At 42.3% G+C, this 19,372-nt stretch overlaps 1 protein-coding gene across 5 annotated transcripts in view; it reads left to right on the top strand.

Annotated features, from left to right (window-relative positions):
* Nucleotides 1–19,372, top strand: part of EVPL (envoplakin) — a 138,350-nt gene that overhangs the window by 56,153 nt on the left and 62,825 nt on the right. For all 5 annotated transcript variants that reach the window (XM_033961906.1, XM_033961909.1, XM_033961905.1 and 2 more), the window contains 2 exons: nucleotides 15,263–15,362; nucleotides 17,576–17,730. In XM_033961906.1, the coding sequence (XP_033817797.1) occupies nucleotides 15,263–15,362; nucleotides 17,576–17,730 (255 nt within the window). The remainder of the gene's footprint in view (nucleotides 1–15,262; nucleotides 15,363–17,575; nucleotides 17,731–19,372) is intronic.

Here is a 19,372-nt window from a genome sequence, read left to right as displayed (position 1 = left end):
GGCCTCCCGCCTGGCAGGCCAGAATTCTGCCACTCCCGGCAGTGGTAGAATTCTCACCCGCCACGCAGGAGGCCTGGGTTCTAGTTTCGGCCGAAGCACCTAGGGAAACAGTTAGCAACAATGTCTTGTGCAGCCCAGGCACACAGTCTGACATTTCACCTTTCATCATCACAAACACAAGGGTATATTGTATGTAATGCAGGACAGAACAGCCAAATGACACCTGACTATGAGGAAACTGAAGGAAACAGACTTATTGTACTGTACTTATCTTAGTCCTATGTGAAAGCTTGTTACTGCTTATGATTTAGACAGTAAGACCCTGATTCTGTAAGTGGCGCTTGCCACGGCAGACACCTACAAAATGGGCGCCTGCCACGTGTCGATCACCGACAGGCGCTGCTTCCAGAATCAAGGCTCCCACAGGCCCTAGGCGCCAGAAATGTAAGCCAGGGCTTTACAGGCCTACATTTCCAGGGCCCACGGTATTTCCTGAACCACGGCTAGAGGCGCATAGTGACACCGAAGTCCAGCGCTTCCCCTAACCATGCCCACTTCCGGGCTTCAGCTTCACTATGCGCCACTAGCCGCCAGGGAGCTAGGCGCTGGTTCCGGAGGCCATGTGGCGGTGGCTTTTTTTTTTTTTTTAAATGAGTTTTTAATGACTAATTATCACACCGCTTAAACCCAATTAAACCAATTAAGTTTGGCAGTGGTAGGGTGGCTACCACCGCCTAACTTTTGACGGCCTTTGTAGAATCTGGCCCCGTGTGTATACAGGATACCAAAAAAACCCATAAAAATAATATCTGCCTAATCGTACAACTATATAAAAGCAATAATGAACATAAAATCAGCAATAAGAGAGAAAAAAACAAATTATGCAATCATTGCTCTCCCCCCTCCCCCCCCACATTCTAATTCAGCTTCTGACTGAATTGCTTTTACATATATGTTTAAAAGTTCATTAACATAAACCCTGATTTACTTTTGCACCTTGAGTGCTAGAGGAAAATGTCACATCTCTGCTTAAATATCTATTCAACAGTTTTAGGGGGGGGTCCTTTTATTAAGGTGCGCTAACCAATTTAGCACGCTAAAGATTAGCGTATGCTAAATGTTAAGGCGCCCATAGAATATAATGAATGCCTTAGCATTTAGCGTGCGCTAAATTGGTTAGCCTACAAAATCCCGAGTGGAGTAGAACAGGTACAAGTGGATCGATTTTTCACTCTTGTCAAAAATGACAAAGACTAGGGGACACTCGATGAAGTTACAGGGAAATACTTTTAAAACCAATAGGAGGAAATAATTTTTCACTTGAAGAATAGTTAAGCGTTGCCAAAGGTTGTGGTAAGAGCGGATAGTGTAGCTGGTTTTAAGAAAGGTTTGGACAAGTTCCTGGAGGAAAAATCCATAGTCTGTTATTGAGAAAGACATGGGGGAAGCCATTTGCTTGCCCTGGATCGGTAGCATGGAATGTTGCTACCCCTTGGGTTTTAGCCAGGTACAGGTAACCTGAATTGGCCACCGTGAGAACGGGCAACTGGGCTTGATGGATCATTAGTCTGACCCAGGAAGGCTATTCTTATGTTCTTATGACCCCTTATTTATTAGGCTGCCAAAGCTGGAAAAGGTGACTTGCTAGGAACTACTGTGATTTCTACAAAACTATAATCTAATCTAATCCTTAGGTTTGTATACCGCATCATCTCCACGTTCGTAGAGCTCGACGCGGTTTACAGTAGGAGAAATAGGAAGGAACTACAACAGAGGGTTAGAGGTAGAAATGTGAAGAAAATTTAGAGGACTTGGGATGCCAAGATATAAGAGTTTCCTTGATTCCTAAGTTGGAGGGAGATTTACATTTTTTGAGAAAAGCCAGGTTTTCAGATGTTTGTGGAAAACTTGGAGAAAGCTCAAGTTCCGAAGAGGGGAGGTAAGGTTGTTCCAGAGCTCAGTGATTTTGAAGTGGAGGGAGGTCCCTAGCTTTCCTGTGTTTGAAATGCCTTTTAGCGAGAGGAAGGATAGTTTTAATTTGTGGGAGGATCTGGTGGTATTAGGGTTTGAGGAATTCCAAGAAAGAGGGATAAAGGGAGGGAGGATACCATATAGGATTTTGAAAGTTAAACAGGCGCATTTATAGTGGACCCTGGCGATTATCGGAAGCCAGTAGAGCTTGGCCAGGAGTGGGGAGATATGGTCAAATTTACTTTTAGCGAAGATGAGCTTGGCTGTGGCATTCTGAATCCGTTGGAGTCTGTGGAGGTTTTTCTTAGTTAGGCTTAAGTAGATAGAGTTGCAATAGTCCAATCTGGAGAGAATGATGGATTGGACAAGGAGGGTAAAATGTTTTTGATGGAAGCAGGATCTAACTTTCCTCAGCATGTGAAGGCTGAAAAAGCATTTTTTTTTACCAAGGATTGGAGGTGGTCATTGAAGGACAATGTGGAATCAATGATGATTCCATATCAGTGGAGTTTCTCATTTTAATAAATTGATCCCATGTGGTTTTGAATCATTCTTGTTTGAAGAAGACCCTGCGGTGGCAGATCTGAGCACCACAAGTTAGACGCATAGATGTGCTTAGTATACTGAGCATTAATTCTTAATTGCATCTGGATGCCAAGATTCCGTTACACTATGTAACACGATTTTTGTTCCTGGGCAGTAAGTGTAATTTCCTAATTGCTCATGCCTAAAAAGTATAGAGCATTTCAGCGGGAAGGGGTAAAACACGGACCTCACGGATCTAAACCCGTACGGCCTTAAAAATCTGAGGTCCATGTCGGTCCGTGTCCCTGCCGCTTGTAGTTTCTGTCGCTGACAGACCTTGATGAGATTTTAGCACTGACGGATCCGTCTCAGCATAGGGAGGGAAAAGTGTTAGGATCCGTCAGCGCTAAAAATCTCTTCGAGGTCTGTCAGAGCCAGAGACTAGTGCTGGAGTTTGGAGACTTCTTTTCCATAACGCACGTCCAAAACCTATGTCCCCGCAACTCCAGCACTAGTCTCTGGCTCTGACAGACCTCGAAGAGATTTTTAGCGCTGACGGATCCTAACGCTTTTCCCTCCCTATGCTGAGACGGATCAGTCAGCGCTCAAATCTCAATCAAGGTCTGTCAGCGACAGAAACTGCAAGCGGCAGGGACACGGACCGACACGGACCTCAGATTTTTAAGGCCGTACGGGTTTAGATCCGCGAGGTCCGTGAGGTCCGCGTTTTACCCCTTCCCCATTTCTGCTATTTCCATAAAACTTTGCAAATTTTCACCTTTTCATTCATATATAGTCATTAAAAACAACATATGAATCACAATTAACATGTATTTATATTGAAGCTGTTTAACAAAGTTTTAGAAGTGAGCGGTTTTTCTCCCCTTCCCTCGTCCTCTCTCAGTAGATAGCACTGTCATCCCCTGACTAATATAGCAAAAAAACCCAAGACAAAATATCCTTAAAAGACACCAAAATATAATGCCTTGCCTACCTGGAATCACTCTGACCTACAGTCCTGTTTGGTCTGTTCGGATCCTGAGGAAGGGGCTATTGCCCTGAAACCCTGCTGGGTCGAGCCGTGTTGAAAGAGGACTGTGCCTTAACTTTGGTCTTTGATCCCAAAAAAGCTGCACTCTCCTTGCTATTATTTGACTACAGCACCTTTATTCAGCTAAGTAACTGGAGAGACAAGTGACTAATTTTTTCATTCTCTGTTTAGGTCAGTGGGTTAGGCATTCGGGGCATTGCAGGACAGTGTACTTTTTGTCTTCCACTTTTATAAATATTTATTGCACATTGTTTGCACTTGACTTTCACTTTAAAGCACACAGGAGCACACAGATGATGGTATGCGGCTGGCAGTGAGTGGTAATCTCTGCTCAATGTTTGCTGCTCTTTGAGTCGCTCTTTAAAGCTTTCAAACTCATGCTGAGGGTGCTCCTTATCTTAAAAATTTAGATTTGAAGTTTATATATTTTTGGTGGAGTCTAAGGAGTTAACTTTCCTGCAAGGCCCTAGGGCATCCCCCGACTAATGCCACCCCTAACCCGCTCCCTCTTCCTACTACATTTTACCCCCTCTTTAAACCAATGTTATTATCTCTTTAGGCACCTGTATTAGTATTTGTATCTGTACCTGCAACCTGTAATCACTCTGTATACTTCTGTTATTGTACACTGTCTTGAACTGAAAAGGTATGATTGGATATAAATAAAGCTATTATTATTATTATCCACCCTGCCTCATCGGCTCGAACCTTGAACTCATCTTTGACTCGTCTCTTTCATTCTCTTGGCATATCCAACAGACTGACAAAACTTGTCTTTTCTTTCTCGACACTATTGCTAAAATTTGCTGCCTTTCAGCATTGAGTGAGAACATTTTTTTTTTTTCTGCTCCGGAGGATCTTAAGTCCTGAGGCAGTGGCAATACAGCCTTGAAACAAAGGCTAACATTGGGGGATCCAGTGCTTTCTCAAGATAAGCGCATCCAAGTTAATTCAAACATTGCCAGCAGCTTAGGCAGCGCATCAGTTCAAAGCACACGAGTAACTCTTTGTAATTGCTCTTTTCTAGTAATGGTAGCCTTCTGCAACATTTAACAGTTTTCAGCCTAAAAGCACTGTTTGTGATTGCTATTTTTGGTCTGCTGGTTTCAGTAATGTATGGTGAAAGGTTTGGGTTTGTTTTTTTTGTTTTTTTTGCTTATGATAGATAGTATGAAGCAGAGCTAGAGGATCTCAGCTGGTGTCAGGTCAAAAGCGCGCCGGGACAAAGGCGCGCCCAGACAAATGAGCGCAGCGCGCGCCACCACGCCGCTCTAAATTACTGTTTTTAGTGCTCCGACGGGGGTGTGTGGGGGGAACCCCCCACTTTACTTAATAGACCTCGCGCCGCGTTGGGGGGGGTGTGGGGGGTTGTAACCCCCCACATTTTACTGAAAACTTCACTTTTTCCCTGTTTTTAGGGGAAAAGTTCAGTTTACAGTAAAATGTGGAGGGTTATAACCCCCCAAACCCCCCATAACGCCAGCGCGATGTCTATTAAGTAAACTGGGGGGTTCCCCAACAAAACCCCCCGTCGGAGCACCTAAAAACTGTAATTTAGAGCGGCGCGGCGGTGCGCGCTGCGCTCAATTGTCGGCGCGCGCTTTTGTCTTTCGCGCCGTTGTCTATGAACCATCTCAGCTCACTTCATTAGACACATTAGAAATGGCGCTGTGCCTTCTGGGGCTTTTTTTCCTTCACCTAGGTTTTATTTTCTATTATGTCTATATTTAGGTTTATCTGGGGTTTTTTTTTTTGTTTTGTTATTTTTACTGGCTCACCTTATGATTGTTTACCGAGTCGAGCTTCATTTTTTTTTTTTTAAGATGTCCCGATCTATACATTGAGGTATGTGGTCTTCATCATAAGGCGTATGGGGACAGATTTAAAGATCTTAATCTGTATACTTTGGAGGAAAGGCGGGAGAGGGGAGATAGGATAGAGACGTTTAAATATAAATCATCAAAAATTGTTATTAGCCTAGTGGTGGAAATACCCCATGAAAGTGCATTTACAATAGGTGGAGAAAAAGCCTCAACTTATCAACAATATACGGACGGCAACCCGATGAGTTCTTAGGCAAAAAAGCTCCACACGTTTCAAAATGGGACCAAAGCCACCACTGTGCACAGGGAGCCAGAAAAAGAACAAAACAGTTCACTTATCTTTCACCGACGGCAACAGCAGCAGCAGCGAGTAGATCTTCCTGCTATAGCCCTTCTCACGCTGACAAAAGACAAGGAACTGGATGTCACCAACAAGGCTCTTGTTTTGCCGAACAACGACTGCTTCAGGGCAATCACCGTCTGGAGCAGGAGAGAAGGTGATTGCCCTTAAGCAGCCGTTGTTCTGCGAAACAAGAGCCTTGTTGGTGACATCCAGTTCCTTGCCTTTTGTCAGCGTGAGAAGGGCTATAGCAGGAAGATCTACTCGCTGCTGCTGTTGCCATCGGCAGAAGATAAGTGAACTGTTTTGTTCTTTTTCTGGCTCCCTGCGCACAGTGGTGGCTTTGGTCCCGTTTTGAAAAGTTACATTTTGAAACGTGTGGAGTTTTTTTTTGCCTATGATACAGACTAGAGCAGGAGTGGCTTAAGAACTCATTGGGTTGCCGTCCGTATATTGTTCATAAGTTGAGGCTTTTTCTCCACCTATTATAAATGCACTTTCATAGGGTATTTCCACTACTATGCTAATAACAATTTTTGCTGATTGCATTTGTTATGCCCTCTTTATTCTTTGTTTTTATATTATGTAAAACCGCTTTGAATTTTGATAAGGTGGTATATCAAATTTTTAAATAAACCTGAAACCTGATTGCGACTTGGATTCTTGAGAGACGTTAAAATACCTACATGATGTAAATGTGCATGAGTCGAGTCTCTTTCATTTGAAAGGAAGCTCTGGAGTGAGAGGGCATAGGATGAAGTTAAGAGGTGATAGGCTCCGGAGTAATCTAAGGAAATATTTTTTTTACAGAAGGGGTGGTAGATGCATGGAACAGTCTCCCAGAAGAGGTGGTGGAGACAGAGACTGTGTCTGAATTCAAGAAAGCCTGGGATAGGCACATGGGATCTCTTAGAGAGAGGAAGAAATAATGGTTACTGCGGATGGGCAGCTCTATGACCTCACAATGCAGGTTCACAGAGCCTTAGCCTATAGGAAGAGGAGATGCAAATGTTAAGAGCCTTAGCCAATAGGGAGAGGAGGAGATAATGGTTATTGCAGATGGGCAGACTAGATGGGCCATTTGGCCTTTATCTTCCATCATGTTTCTATGTTTAGTTTAGTTTCTCTGTGATTATTTGTACATATATACTAATTCAGTGGCGTAGTGAGAGTGAGCGACACCTGGGGCGGTGGCAGTGGCACCCCTCCACTGTCCCCCTCCCCACTGCACACACGTGCTCCTTCCCTGTACCTTTTTAACTTTGGCGCAAGCAGCCACCAACCTACTGCTCGCATTGGCTTTGGCGCTCTCTCTGACATCAGTTCCTAGACGCGGGTCCTGGAAGCGATGTCAGGGAGAGCGCCAAAGCCGATGCGGGCAGCAAGTTGATGGCTGCTCGCACTGAAGTTAAAAAGGTACAGGGGAAGGGAAGGGGTGCACACATGGCAGGGGGAGGAGCAGGAAGGGGGTGGAGAGGAGGAGGGGTGTCGGCGCCCTGAGCAAGATGGTGCCCAGGGAGGACCGCCCCTCCCCCTTTCTACATCACTGTACCAGTTTACTGTAGTGTGGTTCATTGCTTCTTACTACTTTGGTTGTACCACAGAAGGCAGTATATCAAATGCATTACCCTCTTTTTCTGTCTTCATTTATTATGTTACTACTATGTAAGGCGGCAGCCTAGAAGGAAACCTCAGAAAAGGTTTAAAAAAATTGTGTAAAAAAAGACTTTGGAAGCTGAACCAGTAATGGAGAGATGACAGGGCCATAGTAGATGAGGACAGATAAAAGACCAGTCAGTCCATGAAGTTCTGCTTGATTAACATGGTCTAAAATTCAAAGAGATTTTTGTTAGATTTGGGAGCTACTGTAAATATTTATATGTTTGTTTAAGATTTGATCTGCCGCTCCTGCATTTTACTGACCTAAGCGGTTTACAATGTATCAAACTAAAATGAAATTAGGTACTTGAGAAAAACGACCCTATCTGTCCTGAAGGCTCACAATCTAGCTAAAGTACCTGATTAAAATAAAAATATGTAATACATTTCTAAGATCAAAAATCAAAGAAATAGAAATAATAAAAGAAGATTAAAACATTTTAAAAATAAAATAAAACAAATTTAGGAGATAGAAAAGTCTCTGAAGCAAACAGTCATATTTCAGTGCAGGTCTTAATACAACTTCCGGCACTGCCCACTTCACAGATCCGTCACTGGCAGAGCTTGAGAACATCAAAGAAATGAACATTTCTCAAACATATCCACTAAAACCGTTATATGAAATAAATCAATCCAAATAACACAAATCAGTACAAATTAATACAAATTAAGGCAGATTGCGATCCCCATTCCATTATTCAATTCAGGAGAGCCATTTTTTTAAAATGTGCTTTTCGATGTCTCTTTAAATTTTATATTTATTTATTTATTTATTCAGAACACATGACGCAACATTTTCAAGTTGGTTTCAGATTTCTTTTGAAATTTGTTTACATTTCTCCCAAAATCTGCTGCTAAAAATTCTGAAGCAAATCCATGAACTCCATCAAATTTCAATCATGCTGTACATCTCCTGATTGGATGTCTGATCCCCCAGGTTTGCCCCAGAAGTAGGACGAGCCAAGCAAACATTGGGGACCTGATCTCAGAGGACAGTATTTCTGATACTGATCTGCTGCAATCTAGAAATTAAAAAAACAAATGACACACACACACATCTCAGCCTTGAAGACTCAGAATTGGGATTTCCCTTACTAACCCTCCCCCCCTTCCCCCCTCCCTCCCCCGTTTACAAAACTGCAAAAAGCGCAGGCCAACACACTGAATGTGCTGATCCCGACATTCATTGGAACTCTGTGGGTGCCGGGAGCAGTTCAGAGCATTCAGCGCTTTAGCCTATGCTAAAAAACGCTTTCGCAGTTTTGAAAAAGGGAAGGGGAAATGAGCTCATAGTGATGAAATGGAGGAGTAGCTTAGTGGCTAGTGCAGTGGCCTGGGGAACTGGGTTCAGTTCCCACTGCAGTTCATGGTGACTTCTGGGCAAGTCACTTAACCATCCATTGTTCTGGGTACAAAATAAGGACCTTCACTGGCTTCCAGTAATTTCCAGGGTTCACTTTAAATGTCCCTGCCTAACATTCAAGATCTTGCAAGGCACTCTTCCTCTAATTCTACTATTTTGGAATTCTGCAAGACCTGATGCTACCAGATCATCCAAAAACTTAAACTATCTTTCCTCTCATTAAAAGGCATTATCTACGCTGGAAAATTAGGGAAATCTCTTTTCTTCAAAATCACGAGCTTTAGAATAACCTTTAGAATCTGGGCTCCTTCCAATTATTCCGAAAACATCTGAAAACGTGGCTATTCTCAAAAATGTAAATTTTGCTGCGCTCTTTATAATCACCAATTCTTACTATGTTTTTTTCCCCTTATTTTAAAGTTCCTGTAAACCGTGCCAGGCTCTATCTTTATAGAGAGAATGCGGTATATAAGCTTAAGGTTTAGTTTAGTATGTAAACTGCCTTGATTCTAACCACAGAAGGGTGGTATATCAAGTCCCCTCCCCCTTATAGGAGCCAGTTTTTCAAAGGCATTATGGGTCCTAAACTCAGATTACCCTTCCCCAGTGCCTCTCAAATTGTGTACCAAGGCACAGTAGTGAGCCATAAAGGGATTCTGGGTGTGCCATGAGAGATTCCAGAATTTTACTTTATTTTAAAAAATTCCCTTCCTAAGTATACACTAGAATAGATGACATGTACATCGTGTTCGCAAGGGCCTGTCAATGTTATGAGTGTCTGCTTTCATAAGGATACAACCGCCCAGACAAGCATCATTCTTTGATGTGATTGGTCCTTGAAAACTAATGACAAGTAATTTTATTTTTTATGTGATAGTTATCCTTAACTTGAGCAGCAAAGCAATCAAGGCTTTGTTACCGTTTGGATCTTCTTATCTTTGCAAACTTGAATTTTCAGCTCTGACAAATTAATTTTTTTTTTTTTTTAAATGACTGCAGATGGTGGATGATGAAATGCGTGTTTCTTTGTCGACTATCGAGCTAAGTTTTCAGTTAATTTGCACTCAAAAACATCCATTGCATTGATTAGCAATTCTATTCTATCTACTTTAAGTTTCACCGTTGTTACAATTATTGATATGTAGCTTAAAGAACTTTAAATAAATAATTCTCAAATTTAATTTTTTTGGTTTTGTAATTTTATAATTTCAGTTATCTAGGGGTCATATTAGACTCCCACGTCCTTCCAATCTCACATTCTTGCTATGGTCAAGAAGATCTATTTGAAATTATGATTGCTGAGTAATCTTAAATCTTATTTGATTGGTGCCAATTTTAAGTGCATCCTTCAATTAGTAGTATTGTCTAGTCTGGAGTGGACTACTGCAATTTGGTGCTACTAGGTGTTTCCTTAAATGCGATTCATGCCTTACAAGTCACACAAAACTCGATAATTCGCATCTTGTGTGGTGGGAAATTCGACCACACGGTTGAAAATCGACTTTAGGATATGATATAAACTGCTGCTATTAACTTAGCTTTGTCTTCATGGAAGGGCGCCAAAATTTCTAATCAACTGTATATCTGAATATGTGCTTTCACGCAGTTTACGCTCCGCTCAAGCTAGGGAGTTACAAGTCCCTACTTTAAGGCAGGCAAGGTTACAAGTCACAAGAGTGGAAGCTTTTTCTTGTGCTGGACCAGATGCATGGCATTATATTCCATTGTACATTAGAAAGCAAAAAGAGGTGACTGTTTGTTTTAAAGAAGCTTTTGAAGAGACATCTTTTTTGCCAGATGAAGTCTGGGTACTGAGCACTTTTTATTTGCTGAATTTGTATGATATGTTGATGTTGATGACATTTTTATATGACTGCTTTGTAATACTTGTTGTGAATGTGGTATTGTAACCCGCCTTGTTAAAGGGGGCTATAAGTAAATAAACCATAATGTTCTGCTAAAAACATTTGCTCCGTTTAGTGTGCCAGAGCTAAAAAGGTTTGCGAGACACTGCCCTACCCTATACACAGTGAAGGAATGTGCTCAGCCTTGGCATGCTTAGCTCCCTGTTGTAACATAGTAACATAGGAGATGACGGCAGATAAAGACCCGAATGGTCCATCCAGTCTGCCCTACCTGATTCAATTTAAATTTTTTACATTTTTTTCTTCTTAGCTATTTCTGGGCAAGAATCCAAAGCTGTGCTTGGGTTTCTACTGCCGAAATCTCCGTTAAAACCTACTCCAGCCCATCTACATCCTCCCAGCTATTGAAGCCCTCTCCAGCCCATCCTCCCCCAAACGGCCATATACAGACCATGCAAGTCTGCCCAGTACTGGCCTTAGTTCAATAGTTAATATTATTTTCTGATTCTAAATCCTCTGTGTTCATCTCATGCTTCTTTGAACTGAGTCACAGTTTTACTCTCCTCCACCTCTCTCGGGAGCGCATTCCAGGCATCCACCACCCTCTCCGTAAAGTAGAATTTCCTAACATTGCCCCTGAACCTACCACCCCTCAACCTCAAATTATGTCCTCTGGTTTTACCATTTTCCTTTCTCTAGAAAAGATTTTGTTCTACGTTAATACCCTTCAAGTATTTGAACGTCTGAATCGTATCTCCCCTGTCCCTCCTTTCCTCTAGGGCAGGGGTGTCCAATGTCGGTCCTCGAGGGCCGCAGTCCAGTCGGTTTTCAGGATTTCCCCAATGAATATACATGAGGTCTATTTGCATGCACTGCTTTCATTGTATGCTAATAGATCTCATGCATATTCATTGGGGAAATCCTGAAAACCCGACTGGACTGCGGCCCTCGAGGACCGACATTGGACACCCCTGCTCTAGGTATACATATTCAGGGCTTCCAGTCTCTCCTCATACGTACTCGCAGAACTGGTGCCCATGAATGAATGAGATAAGAAAGGTGTTCTCTTCCACTAGCTAAGGACTTTACTCACAGAAACTGCTATAAATGTTCTGACCTGTGTCTAAAAGTTCCCTCTCCCGAGGTATGAGCACTGGTTACAGGAATGTTAGGGAGGTGCCGAGCTATTTACTGTGACAGAGTCCTGCCTAGTTCAAAGCGAAGGACAGGGTGTAACTCAATACCGCAAAACTCTTATAAAGACAGGCTTTGAGAGCAAGATTTTCATGTGAGTGGGTGGGGGAATGGGGTCTTGGGCTTCCAGTGTGGCTGACGGGAGTCTACTTTTCCCTGTGGTATCTGGCATTCTTATGAGCGTTTTGAAAGCATTGAGACTTTCATACTGCATATGAATTCAAATAAATTATAGTGGCCCTTTTCTAAAAGTGAGAATTCTGGGTGTCTTGTTTACATTCGGCATTAAGCAAATAGATTTGTAAAACTATCCAAGGGGCATACGCACAACTGCGAACCATGTACAGATTGAAACCGTTGCTAACGTCCTATGATTTTAGGATGGTGGCACAGAGTTTAACCCTGCCAAAACTGGATTATTGTGATTCACTTTACCCAGGACTGACTCACGGAAAGAATAAGGCTTTGCGGCGAGTAATGAACTCGGCTTTAAGGCCGATTTACAAACACACCAGGAATGGCACACATCTCACCGGCTCCCAGCAAGACAGAGAGTACAGCACAAAGTTCTTGCGATAGTCCACCGGGTTCTGTACAGGTCGGGCCCGGCTCTGTTTTGGGGCATTGTGGGAGATACACAAACCGGGAAGGACATTAAGATCAGAGGGAGGGATGAAACTAACATTAATTAAGGTAACGGGAGTAGGATATGTGACTTCAAAAACGAAAATGTTTTGTATTGCTAGTGCAACTAAATATATTAAGGAATACAATCGTATATAATCAATAAATATTTATCAAAAACGTCTTGTAGATGATATTTAGTAGCAGGGAGTCATTCAAGCCACATATACACGAACTGCTGACACAACACCAACTGTATGAAAAATCATTATACAACGGAGAAAAATAAACCTCAATTGTGAAAGGCTGGGACTACACAAGTGCCCAAACTTGTTCACATCATCACGGGTTTATAAAAAAAAAAAAACTCCGTATACATATAAATGAATAAATAATTTCCATTCATACAGGATCAAATCTTTTTCAAAATTTTTTTCAATGTAAGCAGTGTAAGCAAAGTTCAATGCCTTAATCGTGTCCAAAAAAGTGACTAGAATCCCAAACTAACTAAAATATTAGCGAGGGCTACAGCTCAACTTCACTTGTGTAAGCGGTTGTGGAGGCGTAGAGCATAGAATCACGATAGAAGAGAAAAATGCACTCATCTGAAGGCGTAGAACTTCTAAAAAAGCTTCTAACTCCTTGTCCCGACAGAAAAGTCTTTCTGTTTCGCCTGGAAAGGCTACTTCAGGGGATCCATGCAGTGTCCAAATATCTCCCCGCATCTTACAACCCGACAATCGTACAGTTTGGGCACTTGTGTAGTCCCAGTCTTTCACAATTGAGGTTTATTTTTCTCCGTTGTATTATAATTTTTCATACAGTTGGTGTTGTGTCAGCAGTTCATGATTATGTGGCTTGAATGACTCCCTGCTACTAAATATCATCTACAAGATATTTTTGATCAATATTTATTGATTGTATTGCTAGTGTACATCTGCGGAACGATCTTCCTGGGCATCTGAGATTGTGCACAGAATGTATCAGCTTTAAGAAACTACTAAAGGCTCAATTAGTTGTCGATGCCTTATATGTAAGAGGTATAAATGATTCCATACTGCCTTGGATATGGAACCAACACAAAACAGGGATAATGTTTCCTCTAAAAGGAGTCAGTAAAGTGGTTTTGCCGCTATCGAGATACTGACTGAAATAAACTACAACTCCAGAGAGTAAGACCCACTTTTCAATTATTTCGCTCAGAGAAATGAAACTCTGAAGAGGGGGAGGTAACCCCCCTCTTGGGGCAAGAGTTTACCATCCAGTCATTGCGCCATTAATATTCCAAACAGGCCACTCTCTGAGATGTAGAAAGACTTGTAATTGTATATATATTATAATCAAATTGATACTGTTTCAAATAGTAAAAACAATTTTTTGCATTCAGGTTGTCACTGGAATGATAGATAAACCTCACTTAGCTTTAGTAAAAAAGGGGTTCAACAGGGTCCCAACGCGGCCCCGTTTCGGCGTCTGCTTCAGGAGACCCCACCACTTGCTTAAACAGTCAAAAAGTGTAGATATTGTAATGTCCGTGAGCAATAATCTGCAATGCAAAGAAATAACATAAGAATGCATATGCGACATGAGCACTAAGTTTGTAATAGCCACGTTTCCGTGCCGGCTAAAAAATACTTATAGCTGCCATAATGGATATGGGACCTCCATGTTCATGTACGTATTGATATGCAGATAATGTGTGTTGTTATATCTGTCTATTTTATGGAATTTTATGATTGTTTTTGATACTAGAAACCACCTAGACTTAAGGCAGTATATAAATGTTTTAAATAAATATTTAAAATTGTGCGTTATACCTAGACTATGGAAAACGTTCATTACAAAAATAGTCGGTTTGTTTATTTTTGATATGCTGCTGAATTTGCCTAGCGTCTTGCCATTTTATAATTCAAGTAATGAGCTGCACATATAAAAAGAAGGAAACGTACAAGAATAAAATAAGATAGGAAAGATTCAGATGCCACAGTTATATCGCAGTGAAGCAGAGACTAAGGCCTGGATGCACTAAAGATACCGACTGGATCGCTGTTGGCCAATTCTCTGGCCGATTCTCCAGGAGCGATCGATGCGCTATCGAGTTTGCATGCAAATCAGGGCCTTAGGCTCCTCCCTCAGTATCCTAGATACAGAGGGAGGTGCCTAAGGCCCCTCCCCTCATCTCTGCCTCCCGCTCCTTCCCCGATATCCCTCTGCCACGCGTGCCCCCCCTTCCCCCATACCTCCTAGTTGTCCACCGCCATTAGTAAGAACTTCAACGTGCTCCTCACGACGCCGGAAGCTCTCCCTCCGATGTCACTTCCTATGCGCAACTCCAAGAAGTGATGTCAGCGGGAGAGCTGATGGAGTGAGTAACTAGAGGTATGGGGGAAGGGAAGGGGGCACGCGCATGGTGAGGGGAGGAATGGGTAGGGGATGAGGGGGAGGAGAGGAGTAGGGGTGCCATTGCCCCCACCAACATGATGCGCAGGGTGCATCTCCCCCTTTGCCTTCCCCCCCTTTGCTACGCCACTAAGAGGAGTTTCAGATGATTGAAGTTTAGTTGGGTCAAGTTTTTGGTTGGTTTAAGCCACAGGTGTCAAAGTCGGTCCTCGAGGGCCAGAATCCAGTCGGGTTTTCAGGATTTCCCCAATGAATCTGCATAAGATCTATTTGCATGCACTGTTTTCAATGCATATTCATTGGGGAAATCCAGAAAACCCGACTGGATTCCGGCCCTCGAGGAGGGACTTTGACACCCCTGGTTTAAGCCTTCCAAATCTGCAGTTTGCCTGGCTTCCTTAGTGTGCTGAACCATGAATCTGACGCTTTCACTTTTCCATCCCTCAGGTCAGGAAGTAATGAGCTTGCGCTGTTGATCTCTCGCATGCAAAAGAATGCTGACCAAGTGGAGAGGAACATTCTGGAAACCCAGAAGAAACTTTCACAGGTAGATCTGAGAAATATGGTTTTTGTTTGTTTTGGTGCTTTCTATACTGCCTTTTGGACATTAACCACCAAATCGCTAAAAACAGGAAAGGAAAAGGACTACAAATTTCAGCAGAACAGATTTAAAAAAAGAATGCAATGACCAAGCACTTTGCTCCACAAGGCAATCTATCCTGGGAAAGCCTGTGTGAAAAAAAAAAAAAAAAAAGATATTTCAACCCATCCTTAAATTTTTAATAAGAGTTTTCAGCTCTTAAAGTCAACGTCAAAGAATTCCAAAGATTGAACACTAAATAACAGAAGGCACTTTCTGGCAGGTGAATGCATATTGTGCACGATAAATCGAAGCAAGATGATGTTCGGATCCAAATCTCGGCATTCAAGATAGAATGTACGGAGAGATCGAGAATCAAAATAAGGTGGTTGACCAGTTATGGAGTGCCTTCTACAAGAGAGTCAAGATCTTAAATCTAATAGGATACTAACGAGGGTGATGAAGGAAAAGAGTTATACAAAAATGAATAGTTTCCCAATGGTTTAAGCTTCATCCCAGTGAGTAAGAGCAGGAATGGCTTGACCATTTGGACAATAGGGCAGTGGCCAAGAGCCCAGAAAAGTTTAATCATGTTTGATGGGTGGCTAGGGGCCCAGATCACTGCCAGTCCATCCATGAGTAAGAGGACAACTTTCACTAAACCACTGGCAAACTTGCATGATCTATGTCCCATATGTGGTAATTTGTGTAGGATGGGCAGGGGAGGGCATCAATAGGATCTTTACTAACTTGGAACATGAGGACGTTACTGGTTAGACTTTATGGTAGATATCCTGCAAACAGGATGGTTGGACAGGCTGGAGCGAGCTTGGACAGCAACTTCTGAAGTTGGAACCTAGGACAATACCAGGTGGGCTTCACAGTCTATGACCCAGAAATACCAAAAAAGAGACGTCAATTTAATCATGTATTTTTAATGAGAATAACTAATGGGCAGACTGGATGGACCATTGAGGTCTTTATCTGCCGTCATTTACTATTGGCTCCTGTTACTAAGGTTTGTTAGGGCCTTAACACGCAGAATAGTGCGAGCTAGACCTTAACACCAGCATCGAGCTGGCGTTATTTTAGAAGCGTACTGCGCGATTTAGCGCACGATAATTTTGTGCGTGCGCTAAAAGTGCTAGCGCACCTTAGTAAAAGGAGCCCTATGTTACTATATTCAATATTACATAATATTCCGTGTTTGCTTGAAAATTTGCTTATCATTTATGTGGGCACAGGAGCTTATATATGTTAATCTAGATATTTAATTTAAGCACACATTTATAGTCTGCTTAATCAGCAGAACGGGTCACGGCTCATGTAATAAGCATATTAACAGATCATGTAATAAGCATATTAACAAATCAATACAAAATACACAAGTAGCAAAAAACAGAGCATAACTGTACAGACATATTTAAAATGCTCAGTTTTCTCATCCTATCCTGGCCCAAGCTAAAGATGACCCAGGGGATGCTCTTAAAAAGTCCAGCTAAAAATACATGCATTATGAAAGTATGCACATACTTTCAGAAGATGATTTCATAAATGACTCAAGCGTGTGAATACCATTAGTCCCTCTGAACATGTAACCATGCTAGTGCTTCGGGGGGGGGGGGAGGGGGAATTGAGACTGTATTAAACAAGGTTTCTAACACAATCTCAATTAACCAGAAAAACAGTTATCTGGTATCCACCAATCCCCGTGGGTGCTGGATAGCTGAGATTCTACTGTATAAAACTCTAAAAGCATAAAATCTTGGGCGAAAACTCGTCGATCTCGAGCACAAAATAGCTATAGTGAGCCACAACATAACTCATAAAAATTTAAAGATATGAAGTGGGTATCGTATCATAACGCACACAGCCAGATTGTGTTTTCATTGTCAAGTTCATCATTTACCCCAAAGAAATCTTTTTGCATTGTGTCAAAAAAGTAAAATATAGTGGTGTTCATTGGGTAATCTATTGCAAATTTTGCAGTTAGGAAACAAATGTCAACCAACCCGACAATACGATTGGCAGAATGGCTTATGCTTTGCATTAGTGCTACTAAGGATTAATTGCGGGAGAGAATAATCTGACTCTACCAATTCACACCCCTCTTTGCGTTTTTTTGGTTTTGCTTTTCATTTGTTTGTTTGGGGTTTCTTTTTCTCTATATATGATAAAAGGATGCTAATAACTGCCAGCAGAAAAAGAACTTCCAATTCCAGGAAGAAAATGCAAAAAATCTGAAGGAGTCTGAATTCCTGCTCAAAGACCTATTCTTGGATGTGGACAAGGCCAGACAAATGAAGCATCCACAGTGCGAAGAAATCAGCAAAGAGTGAGTGCAAGAAGCTCTCCTTTTCATTTAAAAGCAGAGACGGAATAGCAGCAGTGAGTGCAAATAGATCTCTTACATGTAGAGAATGACAAGGGGACAAATTTTCCCCTGTCCCAGCAGGAAGTCAATTTTCCGTCCCATCCCCACAAGTTTTGTCGCTGTCGCTGTCCCTTTCCTGTAAGCTCTACCTTAACCGCACAAGCCTTGAATACTTATGATTTTAAAGTGTTTGAGGCTTGTGCAGATGAGGACGGAGCTTAGGCATTGGTGGAATGAGGCATTATGACATCACAATCTGAGCACTAGAATGTTGCTACTTATGATTCTAAAGTGTTTGAGGCTTGTGCAGATGAGGACAGAGCTTAGGCATTGGTGGAATGAGGCATTATGACATCACAATCTGAGCTCTAGAATGTTGCTACTTATGATTTTAAAGGGTTTGAGAGTTGTGCAGATGAGGACAGAGCTTGCAAGAATGGGGCAGGGCCAGAAAAGAACTTGCCGGAACGGGATGGGAAAATGAGTTCCCGCAGGGACGGGGAAAAATTTGTCCCCATGTCATTCTCTACCTACATGTTCATTGTGGAAATCCTGAAAACTACTAATTCATAAGAACATAAGAATTTCCATATTGGGACAGCCCAGTATCCTGTTTCCAACAGTGACCAACACAGGTCCCAAGTCCCTAGCTAGACCCCAAGTAGTAAAACAGATTTTATGCCGGTAGATTTCCCCAAGCCATCTCAATAATGGCCTATGGACTTCTCTTTTAGGAAATTATCCAAACTTTTTTTTCTAAACCCTGCTGAGCTAACTGAATTTACTACATTCTCTGGCAACAAATTCCAGAGTTTAATTACACGTTGTGTGAAGAAATATTTTCTCCAGTTTGTTTTAAATCTACTACTTAGTAGCTTCATCACATGCCCCCTAGTGCTGTTTTAGCACAGTTCCCATTTTAATCAAGGAGATCTAATTACTGGGGTTACCAGTAAAATAACGTCTTAACGGTAGCCCATGTTGAGAACTTCCCTACTTGATTGGCCAAATTAAGCGGATACTGTTGAAAATCGGTGCAACCCATCTAGTTTTCACAGCCACAAAACAAACTCGTCTCACCTGTGACTCATGTTAGTATTTGAATAGTTGAAATTAGGTACTGTACGAAACTTAAGAGGGTTAATTCTTGCAGCTTAATCCAATCAATTTTGAAAAGCTTTGGTCTAGCTAAGGGCTAGATTCACTAAGCAAACCAATCGTGTACCGATCGGTTGGCGCCCCCCTTGCGACCTGATTTCCTTCCGACCCGATTCACCAATCTCTCCTCCATGCATGCAAATCAGGTGAAATGGCATGCAAAGTAGGCAGGGATGCAATTCACTAAAAAAAAAAAAGAGGCACACCGATTGGGCTGACCGATCCAAAAATAAGTGATTGTTGAGGACCAGTCGCTCGGGTCCTTTCCCACTGCCCTGCCTTCTGCCGCCCTGCTCTCTGCCCTGCTTCTCTGCTCTCAGTCCCGATCTCCTGCCTGCCCTGATCTGCTCTCTGCCCCATCTCCTGCTCTCGCCCCGAATCTCTCCTGCCGCCCCCACTCTCCTGCCCTTCCCCACAGTGCAAGCCCATGGTTTTAACCCGCAGG

Source organism: Geotrypetes seraphini, chromosome 10 (genome assembly GCF_902459505.1).
Source record: "Geotrypetes seraphini chromosome 10, aGeoSer1.1, whole genome shotgun sequence".
NCBI lineage: Eukaryota > Metazoa > Chordata > Amphibia > Gymnophiona > Dermophiidae > Geotrypetes > Geotrypetes seraphini.
The sequence above is the reverse complement of the archived record's forward strand: the minus strand, read 5'-3'. Positions and strand labels throughout refer to the sequence as shown.